Consider the following 24,336-nt stretch of genomic DNA (forward strand, 5'->3'; position numbering starts at 1 on the left):
GAGTTACAATCTCTCTGACACACAAGTTGCTTCTGTTCAGTACTGGCGCACTCGCGACAGCGCATAGTATACGTTTGTTTGGAACTGATACTCGCATTTGTTTTTCAAACACGCTACTGTCTTTTTTATACTTGTTCTGTTATTACAATTTTAAGTCTCTGTAATTTTTTATATACTTCTTTGATTGTGATACCTGAGGATGTTGATATATTCAACGAAACTAGTAAACTAGTAGTATCTTTTTAAATATATCTTGTCATCTTTTTATCTCTTGGTATTAGTCATTAAAGGTTTTTCATAATATTCCAACAGAGTAAAAATGAATTCTGAAAATATATACACACACACACATATATATATACAGACACACACACACACATCTTAAAGGAATGTTTCAGAGAAATGCCAGTAGCATTGGCATTTCACACACACACACACACACACACACACACACACACACACACACACACACACACACACACACAGATATATATATAAAAAATTATATATGTAAAAAATTTTCACTTGCTTTAGCACACTTTCCTTTTCCATATATGTAAGGTATTACTCCATACAAAGTTTGAATGGTCATTAATGCTTTTGCTGCTAAATACATGCTAGTCATATCACTTTCAATATGACATTCCTGAAAGAAATAGAAAAAAGATATTCAGATTACAATCAATTTCATTTAAACATTTTGAAAAGGATAGAAGTGAAGACTACAAAATGCACATTATTGTAAACCATGTTAAGAACTGCCAGTATGATATTTCAATACTACATAATGATCAAATATGTACAGAAAATTAGTTGTTGGCCCGTATTCATTTTATTCAACATTATTAACAAGAAATACTAAGAGAATCAAATGAATCTGACAATTTATTAAGATGCTGATATTTTACTGGATTTCAAATCTTGAAGAACAAAAAACACTTGTCATCAAACACAAAGCACTAACAATCAAGTGATTTGGTAATAGTTCAAAATGGCAATGGATATAAGAACTAATATCCTGTTAAGGGGTTCTCTAGGGCAGACATTAATGTTGTCTACAGCTGTTGAGTGGTCTTAAAAATACTTTCTAAAATTTTTGAACACACATAATTTGTTTGGGATGTACTTCACTGCTGATGCTAACTCAAAAAAGGGTCTTTCATGCTGGTACCAACTTCTGTTTCAGTTTAATTCATTTAATCTTGTGTGAAGATGTGTCCAATACAAATCCCTAGTATCATTAATTTACTGCAGTGCAGTTCTATCAATGTAGTACATAGCTTGTAATCTTTTCGCACTGCACAACCACACATCTTACCATATTAAAATAGAAACCATTGTCCTTTGCTCATATGGTCAGTCTAGTTTTAAATCACACTGCAGAATCTCCACATTGCCTTTATTAACCACTATAAAAATTTTGCATCAGCAGCAAATGAATGGATATTCCCCTTACATCATTTCCAGTATTACAAATTACGCAGCAGCAGTCCAAGTACAGAATACAGAAACAATTTGCCTATCTTCTCCCAGGCACAACTTCCCCATATACTATTCTCTGATGTATGCTTGCTAGTGAACTACATATCTACTCCCATTTGCTTCAATTTATGTAATGGAGTTCCATGTGGTATCCTGTCAAATATTTTTGCAAAGTGCAGAATTACCACTGTCTAGCAATTCAATTCCTTTTATCCAAATCAACCATCACTTTGTATAATAAAGTGAGAGTGAGTAAATTTCTAAGGCAAAACCCCACCCCTTCACAAAATCATGAAGAACCCCCCCCACACACACACAGAGTTTCAATCCATTAATTTTTCCTGAAATCTGACCAACTTCTCAAACACTTTACATACCAAGCCTTAAGATGCTGAATTATCTATTATTTGCTATATTTGTCTTGGAGCCTCTTTGGGTAATGGAACTATTCTGTTCTTTTTTGCTACTCTGGGACCTTACCAGAACTGAGATTTAAATTAAACCGCCTGGTCAGAGGAACTACCAATTCCTTTGTGCATCCTCATAATACATGGCCAAATACCTCATTTAACACCCTTGGTTATATTCATGGTTAATATTCTGCAGTATCCTAAGCACATCCAATTCATCCTCTCCATTCTCAAATCAGGCATCATCACACCTGTCATTGCAATATCTTCATGAGGATTAACAACAGACCCTTGTAAAGTGGTCATTCAGTAACTCAACTATTTAGTCTACTTCTTGCCTTCTTACCATCAATACTCATTTAGAGTTATCCTTCTATAGTCATTATTCCTTTTACTTTCCACACTGTGAGAGAACTCTTCAGGAATTCCTTTATCCTGTTGGGCAAATTTCCTCTTATAATCTGATTTTGCTTCTTAACCATATCCATTCTTGCCTCATAAGCTTGTTGATTACCTGTTTCCTTACAAACCCCCATAACTTATGGTGTTAGACATCTAGTTGAAAATAATGAAAGTGTGCAAGAGAACAGAACAAAAGAAAAAAGAGTAAAAGAGGTGATGAGTGATTCCAGGATAGCAGTATATGGAGACTCCAAAATTAGAGGACTAGTTAATCAGAGAGTCCATAAGGTATGTTACCCAGGTGGGAGAATGAGTAGGATAATTAAAGTGTTGGACATGAGGAAGAAACGAGAAAGAGAGTTAGTTGTGATTGTGGGGACAATGATCTAAATGGACATAAGGAGGATGTAAGAATGAATATTGGGAGGTTATTGAGAAGTGTGAAAGATAACAGTGTAGTAGGAAGGATTGTCAGCATGATATCGAGATATGATGATGATGAGTTGCAACGGAGAGCCAAAATCATGAATGATATGCTAGTGGAGCTGTGTGAGGAGAAGGGAATAAAGTTTGTGGATGTATGACGTGTGTTTGAGGGAAGAATAAAATTATACAGGCATAATGGGTTACATTTAAATGGTTTGGAGTGAGCGTACTAGAGAAAGTGTTGCTGGATGGAAGTACAGTGTGTGATGTGTGAAAGAGATCAGAAGGAAAAAATCAGGAAAGTGGTATTGAAGAGACAGAAATGCTTGGCAGTGGAAATAAAGATGAAGATATATCTCAACTTCCTTACCCACATTGCAAAAAGTATATTGCAATGTGGGTAGGGAAGTTGAGACTGAGCAGATATATGTGGAAAGTGGTGCTAAAGGTAATTGGACTGGTGTGGTGGGGAAATCACAATAGCATGTGGCTTGGATAGGACTGGTTATAGACCTAAAAATAAACTGCTGTGTTTATATACAAATGCTAGAAGTATCAAAAATAAGGGGAATGAAATGGTTTCAGCAATTGAGTTTATTCATCTCAAAATCACTGGAATAGTGAAACATGGTTGAATGAAGGTGATATCGTAACAGGAATAGAAAGATAGAGTATTTTTTGCGAGGATAGAAAGGGCAAGAAGGGGAGTGCTGATGATAGCAGGGGAATTAAGTTGCCATAAGGTAGACATGAAAGGGAAAAATAGCGGCAATGGTTATGAGGCAGTGTGGTGTAACGTGAAGGTTGAGAGGAAGACACATTTAGTTGGATATTGCTATAATCTAGGAAGGTGGTGATGAAGAAATGCATAAATAACTTGGATTAGTGAACAAAGGAAGGATAATTATTATAGGCGATTTTACTTAGGGCAGTATAGATTGGAATGAAGAAATAGCATTCGGGAATAAGGAAAATGAATTTCTTGAGAGATAACTATCTCAGGCAGCATGTAAAGAAGGGCATCCAGAATCTAGAGTTTTAGATATGATCATATCGTCAGAGAATGTAATTGTGAGTGGGGTTTCACACTTTCATCCAGTTGGTGAGAGTGATCATGAAGTGATCACGTGGGTTGTGGCTAGCCATAAGCAGACTTCTGTGAGGAAAGGATATATGTAGAATTATAAAACTGGTGATTATGATAAGCTTAGAGCTATAACATGGAACGAGGAGTTGAGTGGTAAGGGAATAAATGTTGCATGGGAAATGACAAACAAATACATAACAGCATCAATGTGTGAATGTATTCCGAAGGCCAAAAGACTTAATAAGGTAGGTGTAAACTGGATGTAGAGCTTAAGAATGAAATCTGGAAAATGAAGGTACTTTGGAGGAAGTACAAGATGAATAATGATAATAATCAGTTACATGAAGAGTAAAAGATCAAGCCAAGAAAGTGGTGACTCAGTTAGTAAGGAAAACAAAAGTAGAGTATGGGCAGAAATTGGCAAATCAGGCAAAGAAAGACCCTAGAGAGTTTTATAGATATGGGGCAAGTAGAAGGAAGAATGATCATGGTAAGGTGATGTTAATAGATGAAAGTGGTAGAATGCTAACTGTTGCAGAAGACATTGTTGAGGTATTCGGTGATCAATTTGTAAGGGTGTTTCATCCTGATCAGGGTGGAATCATGAGAACATAAGTGTACAGGACATAGGAGAGAATGGCTTAATTGTGAGTGAGCAGGAGGTATTTGAGGAAATAAGCTTGATGTCAATAAGGTGACAGGATTTGATAACATGTCGGCATGCATCTTAAAGGAATGTTTCGGAGAAATGCCAGTAGTACTGGCATGCCTGTTTAATAAAAGTTGCAACAGCACATATTCCAAGGGAGTGGTAGGAGGTTAACATTGTTCCACTGCATAAAGGTGGTGATAAGGCTGCAGCTTCAAATTATAGGCTGGTCTGTATATCTGGAGTTGTCCTGAAGGTACTAGAGATATTGGTGAGAGGTAGGATACAGAAATGGGTTGATAACAGCAGTATTCTCTGTGGTCATCAGCCTGATTTTGTTAAGGATGATCATGTTTCACTAACTTATATAACATAACAAGTTGACAAATACCTTGGACAGTTGAGATGAATATACAGTGGTGTACTTAGATTTTACAAAAGCTTCTGATAGACTGCCACACGACAAGCTGTTAAATAAATCGAAAGAGATGGGATTTTATAACAGACTTCTGAGTTGGATCAATGACTGGCTGTCAGATAGGTATCAGAAAATTGTATATGGCGGTGCAGTATTGCGAAAGAGGAAAGTCATTAGAGGTATGTCACAGGGATCAGTTTTGGGATCATTGTTGTTCAATTTGTATGTTAATGATACTAGGATGGGTTGAACTAGTGATATGCAGCTGTTTGTAGATGATCCAAAACTGGGGAGTCGAGTGAATCCCTAGAGTCAATCCATGAATGGACATGAATGGATGGACAGGTAAGTAATGATGGGATGCAAAGTATACACTTGGTGGGGAAATTTTAAAAGGACAGAGGAGATGAGAGATCTAGTAGTGATGGTATAGAAGGACCTGAAATTCACGGGCCACACTGCACATTGCGAAGACGTCACATCGGATAATGGCAATGATGCGGAGGACCCTGACATGCCGAAATGAAGAGGTTATGATGCCATCATATAAGGCCTTGATCAGGCCTCATATGGCTCATTGTGCACAGATTTGGTTGCGGGGTTTTCATGGTGATGAGGATATGTTGGAAAGGATCAAGAGAAGATTCACATAGGTTGTCAATGATCTTTGGAAAGTGGAGTACAAGGACAAATTGAGAGAATGTAAGTTGCAGAGCCTCATGAACAGGAGGAAGGTGGGGGGGTATTATCAGGTATCCTTTGCATGGAGAGTGGAATGTATCGCCTGAGTGTGTTGTGAATGTAGACAAAGTATGGGTAATATTTAATTCGATTAACTTTGATTACCTTCATCCTGAATGACAACACAATTAAGAGTAAATCATGGGAACAGTGACATGAATAGGACCTGTAAGATGGAGCAAGGTCATGAAAATAGTTACGGAAAATATGCCAAAATGACTTATTTACCAATAAACGGATGTCGGTGGTTCCTGCCCGGCCGGCGCGAAATTGCAACACGTGCACGGTTGCTTATTTACTTATACTTACACACATTCAATCCCAGTCTCATTTTTGCGTCGACATACAAGTGAGCATTAATGTTCTAAAATTCATCAACATACATATTATAATTCAATCGTTATTCATTCACGAACTAAACTTCTCTATGTTGAAGAGTTGAGCAGGGCTGGTAGTTTTGTACATCCAATAGAAATACGCGAGTAGGTATATTATTTAGACTTATTACTTTTGCTTACTGACTTCAATTTTTATTATTTTATAACCACAATGGCAGTTTCAGATACTAAAAAGAAATGCGGACACTATTTGTTAGCATATTTGAAACTTGGGTTTATTGCTTCATTAAGAAACAAAACGAAACGAGGCCTATGTGTGTTCTTTGTGAAAAAACTTTTAGTAAAGATGCAATGAAACCAGCAAAAATGAAAGATCATCTTCAAAGACTCCATCCAGATAAGAAAGTTAAAGATCTTGACTCTTTTAAAGAACTGAAAGAGAAATAAACACATCGCCCAACTATAAAATCATTTATGAAAGCACCTGCCGAAGCTGACAATAAACAAGGATTAACAGCCTTCTACAATATTTCTTTTAATATAGCAAAAAAAGGAAAACCATATACAATTGCATAGGACATTGTTATACCTGCAATCAAAGTAATTGAAACGATAATGAAAAAAGATTCTGGCTCTGTTTTAAAATGCGTACAATTGAGTGCGAATACCGTGAATAGATGTATTGGTGAAATGGCTGAAGATGTAGAAGAAACTGTAGTATCAGAACTCAAAAACAGTAAGTTCTCCATCCAACTTCATGAATCTACATTCGATAGTTCTTCTATTCTTATGGCTTATGTAAGATATTATAGTAAAACCAAGCATCAAATTATTGGCGAATTTTTATTTGCAAAATATCTTGAAAGTGATGGAACGGTGTTGACAATTTTTCAGCGATTGGAGGAATATTTAAATAAGTATGATATTCCATTTACTAATATAACAGCAGTAGTCACAGATGGCGCACCTGCAATGGTGGGCCGTTATCGAAGTTTCGGTGCCTTTCTGAAAGAAAAAGTTCAAAGTGTACGTACTATTCACTGTGTGTTGCACTGAAACCATTTGGTGGCAAAACTCTCAGTGACGAACTGCATGATACTCTAAGAATGTATATTAAATCTATTAATCAAATTAGAGCTCATCCTCTTAAATCGCAATTGTCTGCCAAACTTTGTGAAAAAAATGATGAAGTATCAAACCAATCACTCTTGCATACTGAAGTAAGATGGTTGTCTAGAGGTGTAAATCTACAAAGATTTGTTGAGTTTTTCGACTCAACCCTACAGTTTCTTACAGATGTTAATTTGTTTTTGAGTGATGAACTGAAGAGGAATAAGAATCATATTTTCTACATCGTGGACTTATTTCAAAATTTAATAACGTACAGACCTGTCTACAAGATAAAGATGTCACAATTATTCAAGCTCGGATGATTCTTTTAGGCTTCCAAGCTAAATTAGCCTTATTTAAATCATCATCATTACGAAAAGATTTTCAGTACTTTTCAAATCTATGGCAATTGGAAGTAAAAGTTAAGACTTAGATATATACACAAAACATCTTCAAAATTTGAATGATGATTTTAAATTGCGCTTTGCAGATTTTGAAAACATGCACATTCCAGATTGGGTTATCACGCCATTTTCTGCAGATATTGAAAATATCGAATGTAACTTACAAGATGAACTTATTGAATTGTCAGTTGATCTTGAAGCTAAGACACTTTTTAAAAATAGAACTTTAAGTTACTTTTGAACAAATATAAATGTTGTAGAAAAATATCCAAAACTTTCTGAAGTGGTACTCCCCTTTTTGCTTGCATTTCCAAGCTCGTACATGGTTGAAGCTGGTTTCAGCCATGTTAATTCCATTTTAACAAAACAAAGAAATCAGCTAGATATAGAATTCTGTGGCGATTTATATCACGAAGCACACCCTTCACATCGACAACGTTAGTAAATTGTATACTAAGTTAATAAAAGTCTTATTTTCATATATATAAGGAAGATTGTAGTATTGTTATTTTGTTATCTAAATTAAATTTTATATTTTATATATTATTTATCCCTCCTATCAAATATGTAATGTTAAGAAGGACGTCAAAAACAAAAACGCATCCCTTTGACGTTAAGCAAATATAATAATATATACTATATTATACATACAATAAACAAATCTAAAAACTCACATAAGCATCTTTTTTGCTTGTAATAGTAAAATAGAGGGGGTCAATAAAAAGTCAAGAAACTTTTGAAGGGGTCGACAGTCAAAGAAGTTTGGTGACCCCTGGTTTAAAGCATGGTTGGATGAGCATTGTGTGCAATAGTGTGTACCTCCCACGATGAGTCTCTGACTCCATGGAGGTCATATGTTAATAATAATTATATATAGATACACATACACCCTGTGTCAAACTAAATCCTGACATGGCTTTCTTTAAACAACACTTGGACATCTCCCATGCACTGCTAACATCTCTTTCCAGGCAGATTTTTATAACATGGAAATGTCTCAAGCTGCCTCCTCAACTTTTCATAATCATCTAATCTGTAATTGAAAATTTCAGGTTACAACTGTATGGTTTCCTTTCCCAAATGGAAGCAATATGATTACTGATAATGAAGTAATGTTCTCCCTACATCTAGCGCTCCCAGACTGCCTCTATTATATGCTATTTCAGGTAATTATCACTTTCTCACCTTTCTGTGTATGCTCCAGAGTTGAAATATCCAATACAATTACTCACACCTGCATTAATTTGCGGATGCATACTGTCTACATCCTTCCTTGTACCTTACTTATAGTAGCAAATAGATATATATATATATATATCTTATGTTAACCTCCATCTCACAGCAGGTCAACTTTATATAGAGGCTAATGACTTCATATCAATTGGATTGGATCCGACAGGCGGCGCCTGTGAATAAGTTTTGTTAAACTTGTGCTCCCGAATTTTATCGTAATTGCAAGTATCTTTTTTGTGCAAAATAACCAGTAAACGGGAAAACAGAGGGTACTAAGGAGCCAGTTACTTCTATACAACTCGAAAGTGCCCATAGTCCTCCATATCAGTTATTTTTCAATTAAAAAACAGCCACATGAAAGCACCTGATATGCCTGACATGCGAAGTAAAGATGGTGGCAACAAAGTCCAACAACGAAAGATTACTTCTAGTCCCGTCAGCGTAGCGTAGCCGATACCAACAAACCGAAAGTCAATACAAAGTGCCGCAGTTGCGAATCCGAAGTTACCAAAAGGAAAAAGGTATATCGTTCAATATCGCATCTGTTGCAACTGGCTACATACTTCCTGTGCAAAAATAGATCAATCGGCACTCAAGCTTTTTATTGAACTGACCCAGCCTTTTTTCTGTTCGATGTGCCTTCCTTCTGTTAAACAGCTGCTGAACCTAGGCAAATGAGTTGAAAATCTCGAACAACACCTTAATAACATGATCAATACAGCCACATGAAACCTTAATAACACCTTAAAACTAACAACTAACACCTTAATAACATGATCAATACTTTCTCGTCCAAAATCCGAAATTTGGAAACAAAGCTCGAGATACTCGATGACCAGCGGCCGATCCCAAGTGCATCTGTACCCGCTAACGAACTCCGTGATTTAATCGTTTCCTCTGAACTTTCCGGAAGAAAACGGTAAATCTTTAAAAGAAGAAGTTAGCAAACTAGCAGGTGAATGCAACTTCGATCCCAGGTATATCATCAAATGTTGCATAAACAAAAGAAAGAATGGAACAAACTTTCCATGCCTCATGAAAGTGATCTGTGATACACCGACTAACACTTCCAAATTAATAACGGCGATAAATAGCAAGCTAAAGGACAGATGCCCCCAATCGCGCGTATGTGCTCGACCTGACTTAACTTTTGAACAAAGATGCCAACTCCGAAGACAGCTAGAAGAAAAACGCCAAAATGGAGACAACAGCTGGACCATAGACTACAAACAAACCAAACTAGTGCAAAAACCAAGTGACGCCACTAGTAGCCACGAAGGAGACCAGTATGCAGGCACTGCATAGGAAATGTGCAAGACCCTTGTGGTCATAGCCCCACAGACCCTTGCATATCCACTACACCAACATCCATGGTCTCAACTCCAACCTTAACAGCATTCACTATCATCTACAGTCAACCAAACTCCACATACTCTTCTTAACAGAAACCCAAAATTCACCTTCCCTGCCACCATCCAAACTATTCACTATTTAACTTCTTTCGACCCAAGAGTGGTATGTGCGCATATATCCGCTCTGACATATCCTGCCAGAGAGCACCTAACCTAGAATTGCCCAACTTTGACATTCTTTGGCTAAAAATATCCCTCCCCCAGTCAGTAAAATTCATCTGCTGTCTCTATCGCTCTCCCAATACCACCAACCACTCCAAGCTCTTCAATTTCCTCTTCTCAAAAGTTGATTTCCTCCAGTCCCATAATCCTAATAGTGAAATCATCCTCCTAGGTGATTTTAATGTCCATAACACCAACTGGCTTTCCTCTTCCAGTCGTACAGATCCTGCAGGAAGAGACGCAGAAATATTTGCCATCACCGACTTTACACAAATAGTTCACAAGCCGACCAGAATACCAGATAACCCAAATCACTCCCCAAATACCCTAGATCTCTTCCTTACGAATGACCCTTCCAAATATACAGTGAATGTAGTGAGCCCCCCCCCCCCCCCCCCCCCAGGTAATTCTGACAACAACCTAGTGCTCATCTCCTGCCCCATGCAACAACACTTACACAGTCCCATATCTGCACAATAGTAGTCTGGCATTATAACAGTGCCAAATGGGACAGTCTCCGAGACTACTATGCTTCATTCCCATGAAGCATAGTGTACTTTTTCATTAGTACAGCCTTGGCACATCTTTTGGAAAACCAGGGTTTGGCAGTTCAGTGTGGTGAATGTATGTTATGCCAGTGAAGATTACTTTGGTGATGTGTTCGGTGCATACGTTTAGATTGGAAGATTGCAAACAATTGCACTGAACACATCACCAAAGTAATCCTCGCTGGCATAACATATTCCCCACACCACACTGAACTGCCCATCCCCTATCCAAACCCTGGTTCTCCAAAAGATGTGCTAAGGCTGTACTAATGAAAAACCAGGCATACCACAACTGGCTCAAATTAAGAACTCCATCCTCCTTCAGTGCCTACCTGAAACAGATGCAAAAAAATTATCGATGATTCCAAAACAGAATTTAAATGGGCAAAAAGCAGGAAACTTGCAGCATGTTCTAGCAGCAGCCATGCCTTTTGGTCTCTTGCCAAAGCAATTGGTTGCAACTTTTGCCCTACACTACTCCCACCCCTATCATACACAGATGGCTCAATTGCAACATCACCCTCAGAAAAAGCTAATCTGGCTTTACACTTTGCCTGCAATGCACGCATAATCGACAATGGCAAATGCCCTCCAGTCATTCCAACTGCCCAACATACAATGCCCCTGTATCCTTTTGCCAGAAAGAGTTCATAAATCTGTTGTCAAAATTAGACACAAAAAAGCCCCTGGCCCTGATGGCATCCCTCCAATTGTCCTGAAGGTCTGTGCAGCAGAACTGACTCCTATCCTATGCCATCTGTACACACTATCTTACTCCACTGGTATATATCCCAAAGCCTGGAATATGGCTTATATTCAACCCATTCCCAAAAAGGGAACAAATCGCTGCCATCTAACTACTGCCCTATCTTACTCACTCACCTCAATCCTATCTAAAGTGATGGAGAAAACCATCAATTCTCAACTACTACTCTACCTTGAAGGTACCCAGCTATTAAGCGACCACCAGTACGGATTCTGCCGATGCCGATCAACAGGTGACCTGCTCTCATATATCACCCATCTCTGGACATGTACCATGGAAAAATTTGGCAAATCCCAAGTAGTTGCACTCGATATTCTAAAGTCTTTGACTGGGTTTGGCACAAAGGCTTACTAAGCAAACTTCCATGATTTGGACTGTCTCAGGACTTCTGCAGATGGACTGTCAGCTTCCTGTCCGGACGCACACTGTGTGTAATGGTAGATGGCGCCCTATCCTCCCACAAGGTTCAGTTCTCTCACCGACCCTCTTCCTTCTATACATCAATGACCTACTTCAGTTGACCTCCAATTTAATACACAGTTTTGCAGATGACAGCACATTGCACTCCTCCCTTTCATTTGATAAACGCCCTACAAGTCACTTCAATCCACAGAACATCAACCGCAACTTCCAACGCAGACCCTCCAAAACATCCTCCGATGGGGCTCAGATAACCTCGTCAACTTCAACGCTAGTAAAACCCAGTTCTGTCTTATTTCCCACAAAAAAGAACCATTTTCCCGCAGTATTATTTTTGATAATACTCCAATCCCCAGACAAGACGAAATTTCTCTTCTCGCAATTACCATGACATCAGGCCTCTCCTGGCATAAACACATCACAACCATTGCATCCTCAGCTTCCAAAAAACTGGGCTTTCTCTTTTGCTCAAGACGTTACTTCACTTCAAAACAGCTGTTAACCTTATACAAATCGCAAATCAGCCCAGCTATCGAATACTGTTCTCACATTTGGAGTGGGGCTCCTAAAAGTTCCCTCAAAATGCTTGACTCAATACAGAAGAGAGCAATTACACTGATAAATGATCCATCTCTTACTAACTCACTCCCCACACTTTCACATAGATGTTTAGTCTCTGCAATTTGTATATGCTACAAATATTTTCATGGAAAATGCTCATCTGAAACACCATCAATAATTCCCCCACTCTGTACTAAACTCATTGGAACACGTACAGCCACCTCCCAACATCCTTTCACAGTACACCTTGAAATTCACAGAACAAGTTTCTTTTGCTCCTCCTTCATCCTTGCTACTGCTCTACTGTGGAATAGTCTTCCACCTGAGGTATTTCCCAAGGAATACAATATACAGGCTTTCAAATCAAATGTTAACAAGTTCCTCCTTTCCCATCCCACTACCCATATACGGTAATCCTAAAGTACTATAGGTTGACCAGCCAACCTCTTGTATATGGGTCCAACATAAAAAAAAAAAAGGTAGCTCCAAACGTACTGCTTTTGCATTTCTACCATCCTGCTGAACACCTACTCTTTTTGGCTGCAATTCTTCTGCTGTTTTCTGAAAATACTACAAATAGATGTGCATTATAGCAAACTACAGAAAAGTTTTGATCTTTGTCCCAAGGAATCAATGTTATTTATTTTAAGTTTCCTATTGCAAACACTAAAAGTACAATACTTTTACAATGGTAAACTGAATTTCCTGACAAATCACAATCCATAGTACAAAATACAGCTGCTAGGAGGATTTTTGTGGGAAGTACTGCATAAAACTTATTTGTGTTTTGCTTTAAAACCAGAAAATAAAGAAGAAGCTGTAGCCAAGTTCTGATGAGAAATCTTACATTGATAGAACACGAAGGATTAGCAGGAAACATACATAAAAAGCACACAAAATGACAGCATGAAAAAGTACAAATGTAAACAGTAACTAAAAAGTATGAAATTATAAAAATGAAAATCAATAAAACATTTACATTTCAAAATGTTAGGTTAGCTAAAATTAAATATCACATCACAAATCTTCATAATGAACTAAGTATGCACATCATTAAAATAAAAAAACAACCTGAATTTTGTCATTCAGGCAACTAACTTTATAATTGGTGTTTTTTTTGCCAGTATTACTCCACAAGTGAGAATCAAATGGAATAGAACACTATTTTTATTGACTACTCTACTAGTTTGTAGAGAAATATGCGAATAAACTAAAAAATAGGTTATAACAGGTAACGTACATAATGAAAATATTTGAACAAGAATAATAATAGAAAGCATGCATTTGTTATGACATTGTCTGCTGTACACTACTGGTAACTAGGTGTGTGTGTCGTGTTGGATTAGAGAAGACCACACTTGATGTAAAATCACCCCTTTTTTTTGTTGCACTCTTGAGGATGTTGATTATTTCAGCTGATTCTTTGAATGCTCTCGAGAAAAATCTGTAATCTATGTGGAACTTTTTTTGTTTGTTGCCATAATACTTAACTGGTTTCGGTTGTATGCTGTGAGTCCTGTTTTGTTTCAGTTTCCTTGATGTGTTCAGATTGATATACTGCTGCCAACCTGCCTGTCTGGTCTTATTGAAGTGTAAACCACAGCTATCTTGTAGACACCTGGATGAGGAGGTTTTAGAGGTTTGAGGAGATTAAAAATCAAACAAAATATTCTAATCACAAAAGAAAATATTAAAAGATCTAAACCCTCCGCCTCCTCCTTAAAAAAAACAAAAAAACTTTTGCATTCACTTTACCAATATCCACAACCTAAATGATATACATTACTACAAGAATTGCAATCACATCTACTGTTTTTGATAGCATAATACTAATTAACAACAGAAGTCATTTACATAAAATTGTTTATTTGTAGAATTTTCGACTATGTTTCATAGCCATTTTCAATATAATACAGGAAAATAACCACAAAAAAGAGAGAACAATTAAATTGAAAGCATGCGATATTATGTGCGCTATCAACTACAGGAGAATAATTCCATCTACATTAATAGTTATCAAGAAATAAAATAAAAATCAAATAAATAATAAAATATTTTTAAATTTAAATAATTAATTAAATACATTATTAAAACACTTAAGGAATAGAACAACGTAGTTAAGAATATAAATTAAATTAAAATTTAATAAATATTTTCCGATATTTCGGCAATGTCACATTGCCATTTTCTAAAGGAACTTACAAAAAAGTTACGTGCACGTAGGCACTACAACACAGAACTGGGAATGAAAAGATGAAGCTATTGTTCTCCTAACAGTCCTGATGGTGCCCTCTAGCGGGCTAAGTAGGTGTTCTTGGCCGTTGGGCTGAAGGTCTGCAGATGTAGGCCTCCCAAATTTGGGGCAGTCGCATACACCCAAATTTGTTGAGGTTTGGAGAATTTCTCAGGGCTGAGGCTGATTCCATAAAGAGTCTTTCAAATTTGTATTTGCTATGGTGTATCACTGTAGCTTTCTTCCACCGTATTCTGTGGCGTGTATCCAGAGCATGGTCCGCAAGCCCAGAATGACTGTATTTGTGAAAACGGATGTAGTCCTTGTGTTCCGAAATTCTGATATTCGCTGTCCTGCCTGTTTGGCCAAAGTAAGACAGTTTACAACTGCAAGGGACCTGGTAAAAACCAGGTAGGTCTAGGGGAAGTGGTTGGTCTTTAGTGGAGCGGATAAGAGATGCCAATTTTCTGTAAGGTTTGTAACAGGAGGTCAGGTCATGTTTTTTTAAGATTTTGGTAATCTTTTCCGAGGTGCCTCGGATGTAGGGAATGGTGATGGATTTAGAGTAATCCTTGTTGTGGGGGGGGGGGGGGAAGGGAGGGGATCTGTGGTTTGTAGGTTCTAATATTTTTTGGATTTTTTTTTTTTGGGGGGGGGGGGTAGCCATTGGCTGAGAAAGTGTTGAGGATGTGATTTAGTTCAGTGTTTAGGGCCAAGTCGTTTGAACAGATTAGTTTAGCCCTGTTGTATAGTGTTTTCACTACTCCATATTGTTGTGAGGGGGGGGGGGGATTGTTGGTGAATGTATCTGCCTGTATGGGTGGGTTTTCTGTAAACTGAGAAAACCAAGGCTCCATTAGACTGGCGGGTGACTAGTGTGTCTAGGAAAGGGAGGCTGTTGTTTTCCTCTTTTTCCAGAGTGAATTTGATTCTGGGGTGTTGGTTGTTTAAGTGTGTTAAGAAGGAGAGAAGTGTTTCAGACCCATGTGGCCAAATAGCGAACACATCATCAACGTAGCGAAGCCATATGGTTGGTTTTTGTGGGGCAGAGGCTAAGGCTTTTTCTTCAAAGGTCTCCATAAAGAAATTGGCCAAGGGTGGGGAGAGTGGTGAACCCATGGCTGTCCCCTCTATTTGTTTGTAGAATTTTCCCTGCCAAACGAAATAGCCTGAGTTCATTGTGAACTGAAATAAGGCTGAGATGTCGGGAGAAAATTTAGCTTGGATTAGCTCTAAAGTTTCCTTGAGTGACATTTGTAAATAAAGAGGACACATCAAAGCTGACCATTATGTCAGTAGGTTGGAGTGTAAGGTTTTCTATGCTGGCTTTGAAATGGGCTGAGTTTTTTATGTGTGATGGTGTGTTGCCAGTATAGTGTGTGAGCTCTTTGGCCAAATGTTTAGCTAATTTGTATGTGGGGGAATCAATGCCATCCACTATGGGACGTAATGGCACATTTTCTTTGTGTATTTTTGGGAGTCCGTAAATACGGGGGGTACAGAGTTAAACGGCTTTAATCTGTTGGTAACTTCTACAGGCCAAGAAGTGACTCTCTTAAGGAGCCTGTGAAGTTTTCTAATTTGAGAGTTGGTGGGATTGTAATTGATAGGGAGGTAAGTGGCCCGATCTAATAGAAGAGCATTCAGCTTACCTGTGTAGTCCTTTTGGTTAAGTAATACAGTTGCATTAAGAACACCTACTTAGCCCGCTAGAGGGCACCATCAGGACTGTTAGGAGAACAATAGCTTCATCTTTTCATTCCCAGTTCTATGTTGTAGTGCCTACGTGCACGTAACTTTTTTGTAAGTCTTTAGAAAATGGCAATGTGACATTGCCGAAATATCGGAAAATATTTATTAAATTTTAATTTAATTTATATTCTTAACTATGTTGTTCTATTCCTTAAGTGTTTTAATAATGCATAACCAACGTATAAGCCTGTCTACGATAATTAAATACAATTTATGAGACACATGAAAGGTTAAGGCAATCTTTTTTTTTGTTAAGGTTGGGATTGTGAATGCGTGCTTCACAGCTTTCTTTATACAGTCTTTCCAGAAGAAATTAGTTTTTGTGTAGAACTTTCATATTATTATTATTCTACTAAATTCTGTGTTTTGTAGATCAGTGAAGCCATGGTTTGCTAAATCAGATTTATTGGGCTCCTTAAGTGAAATATATTCTCGATGTTCTTCAAGACAAATTTATGCAGAATGACCTGTCTGTCCGTAATAACATAAGCTTCAAGAACAGAGAATTCTGTAAATTCTAGGATAATAAAGAGGATGATATTTGCTTTTTGGAGAGATAAGGAAGATATTTATGAACTGGATGGTAAGAGACTTGTAGACCAATCTGGTGAAGAAGTCTTGCTATTCTTTCTGAAAGTTCTTTAGCATATGGACTTTCAGAAAGAATAGCAAGACTTTTTCACCAGATTGGTGAAGAAACTTCTTCTTGAGGAGTAAGATAAAGCTGTAATTATTGATTATTTTATCGATAGTTTTGTATTATAACCATCAGAAATAAAGGTAGCTCTGATAATAAACAGCTCTTTGTTTAGAAAAGAAACAGTTGAGCATATTTTATGAGCTCTGTCGACCAGAGATTTAACTAAACCATATTTCTGACAACGGTAATGTGAGTTACAATTAATATATTTGCCAGTATGAGTTGGTTTTCCATATACTGAGAACTGTAGACTGCCATTTGGTTGATGTAGAATAAGAACATCCAGAAAAGGAAGACAGTTGTTAACTTTTACTTCTAGGGTAAATTTGATTCCTGGGTTTCCTGAATTAATTTTCTAAGAAATTCATGAAGATCAGACAAAGAGGAGTCCCATTCAGCAAAAACATCAACATATCTGTACCAAATCGATGGTTTAGGTGCAAAAATGTTGAGAATATGTTGTTGAAAATGTTCCATAAAGTAATTAGCTAGATTACGGGAAATGGGAGACCATAGCTGTTCCCCTTATATCTGCTTGTATAAATTTTTCATAACCAGTTTGGTTTTAGCAGTTTTTCCCATACATCTTCACGAAGTGCTATTAGGTTATGAAAAAAGTTCTTGTGGTTTTCTAAATTAAATTAAAACATACACTCAATGGACAAAACACTAGAGATAAGGATGATGGGAAGTTGACACTGGCATCATCCCCTGCACAGAGTGAAACACACCCAAACCAAATGCAGATATTGGGGCTTTCCAACAGTATATCACAATCAATGAACATGGGTAAATGTGGTGAACTTATCGACTTTGATTGTGGACGTGTTATCGGAACGAGATAGATGGGTCCTTTTATCGCCCAAGTGGTAAGAATCCTAGGATTCTCAAGGGCAACCATATCAAAGGTCTACTGCAAGTATACCATCAACAGATGTACCAGTGCCCAGCAAGCAAGTGGTGGCTGACCACATGCCATTGATGACTGGGGTTGACGTAGACTGTCCAGGAAAGTACAGACCAACTACAGGGCAATGGCATTACAAATCGCATCCAGTTTTAATGTCGAAAGTCCAAGCAGCATCAGAGATTTGGCACTACCTGCATAAGATATCTTGTTTTATTACATGAGATCAAAACAAAAAAAAAACCTGAAGATTTGTGATTTGCTTCTATTCTCTGACTATAACTAGAAACAAAAACATATCTAACACATAAATACTTAAAATATGGGGAAAAATTTGATGGATATGAAAAAATACATTAAGCGTACATTCCTTATTTTATGACACATTGACATCTTCTGGTATCAGTGTTTTTGCTCTTATCCAAGCATATACTTGTTACTAATACCTGTTTTCAAATTTCATTCGTTCGAAAAAATATGCTTAGAAAAAAATCATACCCAATTGGATTTGGCTGAATTTTTTTTAAGTGTTCCCGAAGTAAATGCATGGTAAGTAGTATCACATTGTGGACACCGACAGTGTCCACAACGTGACAATAAATTTAATAATAAACGATTTAATAATTCCGTCTACCCAGAACCCTTGATCTTATATAGGCACAAATAAATCTACTAAATGCTTGTGCATTTTGCAAAGCATGTGTAAAAAAGAAAAAAATGCATGTATACTACATATTATATCAGTCATGAGATTCCAAGTACAGAGTTCCCATGTTATGAATAGATTGTAATGAACAGTATGGTGTACCCTGTATACCATGGGATGTGGAAGTCAATGTTCTAACGTCTGATGACGGAAGCTAATCATCAGGCATTACGTCTCGCCTGGTGTTGGGACTATGAAAACTGGACCTCTACAGATTGAACCAGAGTCATGTGTTGTCTGATGAATCCCATTATCAGTTGTACTGAGCTGATGGGAGGGTGCAGGTGTGGTGTTAACAGCACAAGTGCATGGCCCTTTCGTGCCAGGTCAGCTCTGTGATGGTTCGGGGACTTTCTCGTGTGACACATTAGGTCTCTTAGTGTATCTGGAGGGGTCCTAAAATGCTATGTGTTACCAGAATATGATGACTGATCACCTAAACACTTTCATGACCTCTGTGCATCCTGCAACCAATGGTCTGTTTCAGCAAGACAAAGCACTGCCCCACTGAGTTACAACCACTCAGGCATGGCTCAAGGAACACTCATCTGCATTTGGGACCATCCAGTGGCCCCAAGGTCCCCAAATTTAAATCAATTTGAATCTCTCTGGGATGCCATAGAGCAAAACATCAAATCCACGTATCTAGGACTGATGTGTAAGGTCAGTTGTGGACAATGCTGCAACAGGAATGGCTGGAATTACCTCCGGCGTCTGGTGGAGTTAATGCCTCAGAGAGTACAGGCTGTTATTCAAGCTAGAGAAGGACCGATACGCTAATAGGTAGGAATCTCTAATGTTTTATCCATTGAGTATATAATAATCTTCACAACTACTAACTTTTTCCCAATAAGATGCAAGTTTATAAAACTCCCAATAAAAAAAAAAACCTGAGACTTCTTGGTTTCAAAATTATTGGTTGTGTATATGATTTTCCAGTGACAAGAAAAGCGATACTTAGAATTCTGTGGAATATTGGAGATGGAGTAGAATAACCAATAGGAGCTTGTCCTGGGCCATTGATGGCATGTGAAACTGTACAGGATGTTTGAGGCCATTGCATCGTGAAATTGTAGCAGTTAAAACATATAATGAACAGATATCTCCATGATTTATGGACAGATGAATGATAGGATCATTTTGGTGCTATTTAAACTATTTTTTTTCAACAACAGTCCAAAAAATGGTTCATTAATGTGACATGTCAGCTGCAGATTTGAGCCATAAGTGGGATGTCATAATGTCATTTACCCAATGCGATTTATTTTTTCAAAAACTGTTGTGTGTTTTCATTTTTAAATGACATTTTCATCGACTTTTTTGGTCTTCACACATCTTACCACAAAATCAATGATTATGGAAACTTTTAAAGTTCTCCTGTATATAGAGCAGAATAAATAAATGTTTTACTGTACAATGAATTTCAAAATTGTTCCTACCTTAAAAGAAGCATCCATCTCCATAGATAAAACATCTGTATCAAAAGGAAACAATTCAACACTGCAGTCTTCGACAATTTCAAAATTTCCATAAACACCTTTATCCTTTTATAACATAAAGAACAAAATACATTATATTATATTATGCTATGATATGCAGGATGAGTTTTTAATATAATGGAAGCATTATAAATACTGAAATCATGCTTAAAAAAACTTATTTTTTACTGCTCAACAACTAACACTATATTCAAAGTTTGGTTAAACCTGACCAAATTTTGAATATTGCTCTCACATTTGGGATGATGCAAAACCAACTAATAGGTGATGATCCCCCAGTCACTTTCCCCATAGGTGCTCTGTTTCTGCATTATGCCTTTTTTCATAGCTGCTTTCATGGGGTTGCTATAGTGAACTGGCTACTACAATTCCTTCACCTAATCATTACACATGTTGACCAGTGGTTGCTCTAGTTAGAACTAGAGCAGTCACTGGTCAACATGTGTAAACAGTCCAACTCCAAACATATTGTATGAACATAAATCTTCCTTCTTTGGAAAGACATACAATTTTTTCAATGAATACAACCTCCAGCTTTCCAAGAAACTTAATAAATTACTTCTCTTTAATCACTTGCCTACACGTAGCAATGTTATATGTCTCTGTGTATTACTAAGCTTGCTAATTAAGAAGTGCACTGCTCTTTCACTATTTTTTTTAGGGGAAGGAATCATACTAGAAAAAGGTCATGGAAATGAGCTGCTGATTTTCAACCTTTTTTTATGTGCATTATTAATTATTATTATTTTTTTTACATACTGTCTGAAAGTTAAACAGAAAAGAACCCTTATGCAGGGCTAAGCAATGCTGATGTTTTATTTCAAAGACGAATACATTGTGAATGTATTTTTTTATACTTAACTAGCATTTATAATCTTTTGTATATACAGTAAACATAAATCTGATATTCTGTTTAATACAAAGTGGATTTGATTTAATCCAAAGCATTGTCTCCCATCTACTAAAATACTGTTTACAGAATTTTCAGTCTATTTTAAAATGACTTAAGTGTGGTTAAATATAAATAATTCCTTTTATAAACTGGTGATAGGAGGCATTAAAGGTGAACTACAAGACTATATATTTGGTAAAATTTTCTTTTGCAATTAAAGAATGAGGATTTGAGGCAATGATGGAAGAGACATGATGTCAGGAGGAAACAGGGATACTGGTGAGAAAATCAAACTTCACAAATAACCAGCATGCAAATCTGATTCCAAACACTGCATAGGGAATGTGATCATGTCCCACATACACAGCCTTCCAGATCCATTTCACAAATATATGCCAGTCTTAGATCTAACTTTAACACTTTGAGTCATATCGATGTAAATATACATCTATTGTGCGTGAACCCAGAATCCTATCGATGTATATTTATATCGCAAAATTAAAAATTCCGAAAATAATAATAATATGCTTCAAATTCATTATCAGACAGTACTGTAGTTAAATTTGACCCTTCAGCTTCATTATCCATAAGGATGATCGACTTTTATCAATAAAAAAGGGAAATTTATATTAGTACAAGGATCTCAACTAATTCTTCCACAAAGATGTTTGTAAACAACCAAACTAAATCTAAATTAGCTAATATATCAGATGGAAAAATTTCTATGTTTGAAAGCTCAATATGAGGCTCAAGTTTTGATAGGTATTTAGAAAGAAAATAAGTAGGAGAGCTTCTACCATCCATTATCGGATGGAGAGGGGGGAGGGGATGTTTGTTTTTAGGTACTCCATACAATCTGCAAGTGATCAGGTGTCTTGATTTCGGTTGCTTAAGATCTTCTGTAAATTCAAATGTATTAGAGATTATATCATTAGTTTTTAAATGTGACAACCAAGCAGGATCATGGTCCATTTCCAAATACATGGAAGAGTCTGATACAAGGAGGCAATCTTGTTAAAATATACCATTTAAAATGGTACAGATTTTAACAAGATCGCCTCCTTGTTATCAGCCTCTTGAATGTTGAATCAGACTGTCAAATTTTCATTATCTGCTTTAAGTATAATGATTTCATCACTGTCATGTCAACTTCTTAAAGCATCTTTCTCTAATGCTGTAATATTTTTTGGCAGGTGACTGTTTAATAAAACTGAAGCACTAAGTAATCTTGTGGATAATGCTTCTCATGTGATGACAGACCTTTAGTAGCTTTTTCTTGGAGTAATGGCATAACCAGAGTATTTTTTTTTTAATATGGTGAGCCCATACATGAGAGGTTGGTTGATCAACCTATAGTACATTAGTAGCATGTATGGGTAGTGCATTGGGAAAGGAGGAACTTGGGTTTCAAGGTGCACTGTGAAAGGATTTTGAGCAGTAGCTGCACGTGTTCCAATGAGCTCAGTACTAAGTGGGGGAATTATTGATGCTATTTCAGTTGAACATTTCCCATGGAAATATTTGTAGAATACATATATTGCAGAAACCAAATGTCTGTGCAAAAGTTGGGAGAGTGAGTTGGTAAGAGATAGGTCATTAATACGTCTAATTGCTCTCATCTGTATTGAGTCAAGCATTTTGAGGGAGCTTTTTTTTTTGGGGGGGGGGGGCACCCCATATGTGAGAGCAGTATTCAATAGCTAGGCAAATCTGTGATTTGTATAAGCTTAACAGCTGTTCAGGGGTGAAGTAATGTCTTGGGAAAAAGAGAAATCCTAGTTTTTTTAGAAGCTGAGGATGCAATGGTTGTTGCATAGACAAACTAGTAAAGAAAATGCAGGTATACAAAAACCAATCCAAGGAATGCAGTATCTATATATAAATAAAATTACAGCAGTGCATAAATAGATAAAGACAAATTAGAAAACAATATGCTTGTGCAAAAATTAAGTTTAGCAATGCAATATCTACATAAAAACAAAATTACAGCAAGGGTACACAAATACACAAAGTCAAAGGCTACAGCAGTACATAAATAGTCAAAAATAAACTAGTAAATAATATGCATGAACAAAAGTTAAGTTAAGCAATGCAGTAAACTACATATAAGCAAAATTATAGTCTAGTGTGTTTGTACAAATTAATTCTTTGTAGAAAAACATCACGCGATCTGTCAGTCTGAGTGTATATGGCTTGGCTAGATAGGTAAAAATTTCATTTCTCTCTTGTGTAAAGTGCTCGCACTCAACCAGAATACAACAAATAGTAAAACATGTATTGCATTTTTCACACACAGGAGGGTCATCAGCCCTCAGTAAACAAGAATGAGTAAGATTGTGACTTATGTGCAGTCTATTGGCATTCTAGTCAACATATTCTATGTTGAATAGAATGCCAATGCTTAATTTGAAACCTAGTTTGTTAATACTTCTTGCCAGGATGATTGCCACTGAACAATTAGCTTTGATCTTATAAACTGTCTTTAGTCTGTATATGGTACTGTCAAACAGCATGTGGAGAAAGTAAGAACTGATCTAGCAGCTGCAGTCTCTTTTCCCTTAATTCCAATGTGGCTGGGAATCCAGCACAATTGGACATCAAAATTAAGAGTTTTCATTTTGTATGACAGGTGTAACACCTCATACAGCACTGGAGTTCTAGGAAAATTCATCATAAACATTTTTGGCATAGGAAAATTTGTCGTAAACATTTACGGCATAAGACATTTTTGCTGTAAAACATTTTGCATTAATTTTTGTAAATAATCAATGATAATAAAGGGTATTATAAAATCATTGAAAAGGCAAATCTTTATTAAGGTGAATGTCAGTGATATATAACATAATGAAATCATTTAAAAATTGTGCAAATTAAAAGAGATACTGTGTAAATAATTAACTTTTTACTGCGGATCGTCAATTCAACAAATCCATCAGTAACATTGCTCATTGGAAGAAATGCTAATGCTGTGAAGCATTTAATTTTCATATTGAATTCAGCATCCGTTTGATAGCGTAACTTCAAACCAATGGCAACAATTTTGCAATAAAGATTTTGTGCATATGAAATAAACAACCT

General features: G+C 36.8%; 1 protein-coding gene across 3 annotated transcripts in view; it reads right to left on the reverse strand.

Annotated features, from left to right (window-relative positions):
* car (vacuolar protein sorting-associated protein 33A) overlaps nt 1-24,336 on the reverse strand; it is a 396,220-nt gene that overhangs the window by 259,932 nt on the left and 111,952 nt on the right. For all 3 annotated transcript variants that reach the window (XM_090391677.1, XM_090391678.1, XM_090391679.1), the window contains exons 5-6: nt 20,307-20,411; nt 530-646 (exon numbers count right to left, since the gene is read on the reverse strand). In XM_090391677.1, the coding sequence (XP_090247803.1) occupies nt 530-646; nt 20,307-20,411 (222 nt within the window). The remainder of the gene's footprint in view (nt 1-529; nt 647-20,306; nt 20,412-24,336) is intronic.

This window comes from Typopeltis vanoorti, chromosome 4, assembly GCF_054136105.1.
Source record: "Typopeltis vanoorti isolate ZY-2024b chromosome 4, IOZ_Tvanoo_1.0, whole genome shotgun sequence".
NCBI classification, from domain to species: domain Eukaryota; kingdom Metazoa; phylum Arthropoda; class Arachnida; order Uropygi; family Thelyphonidae; genus Typopeltis; species Typopeltis vanoorti.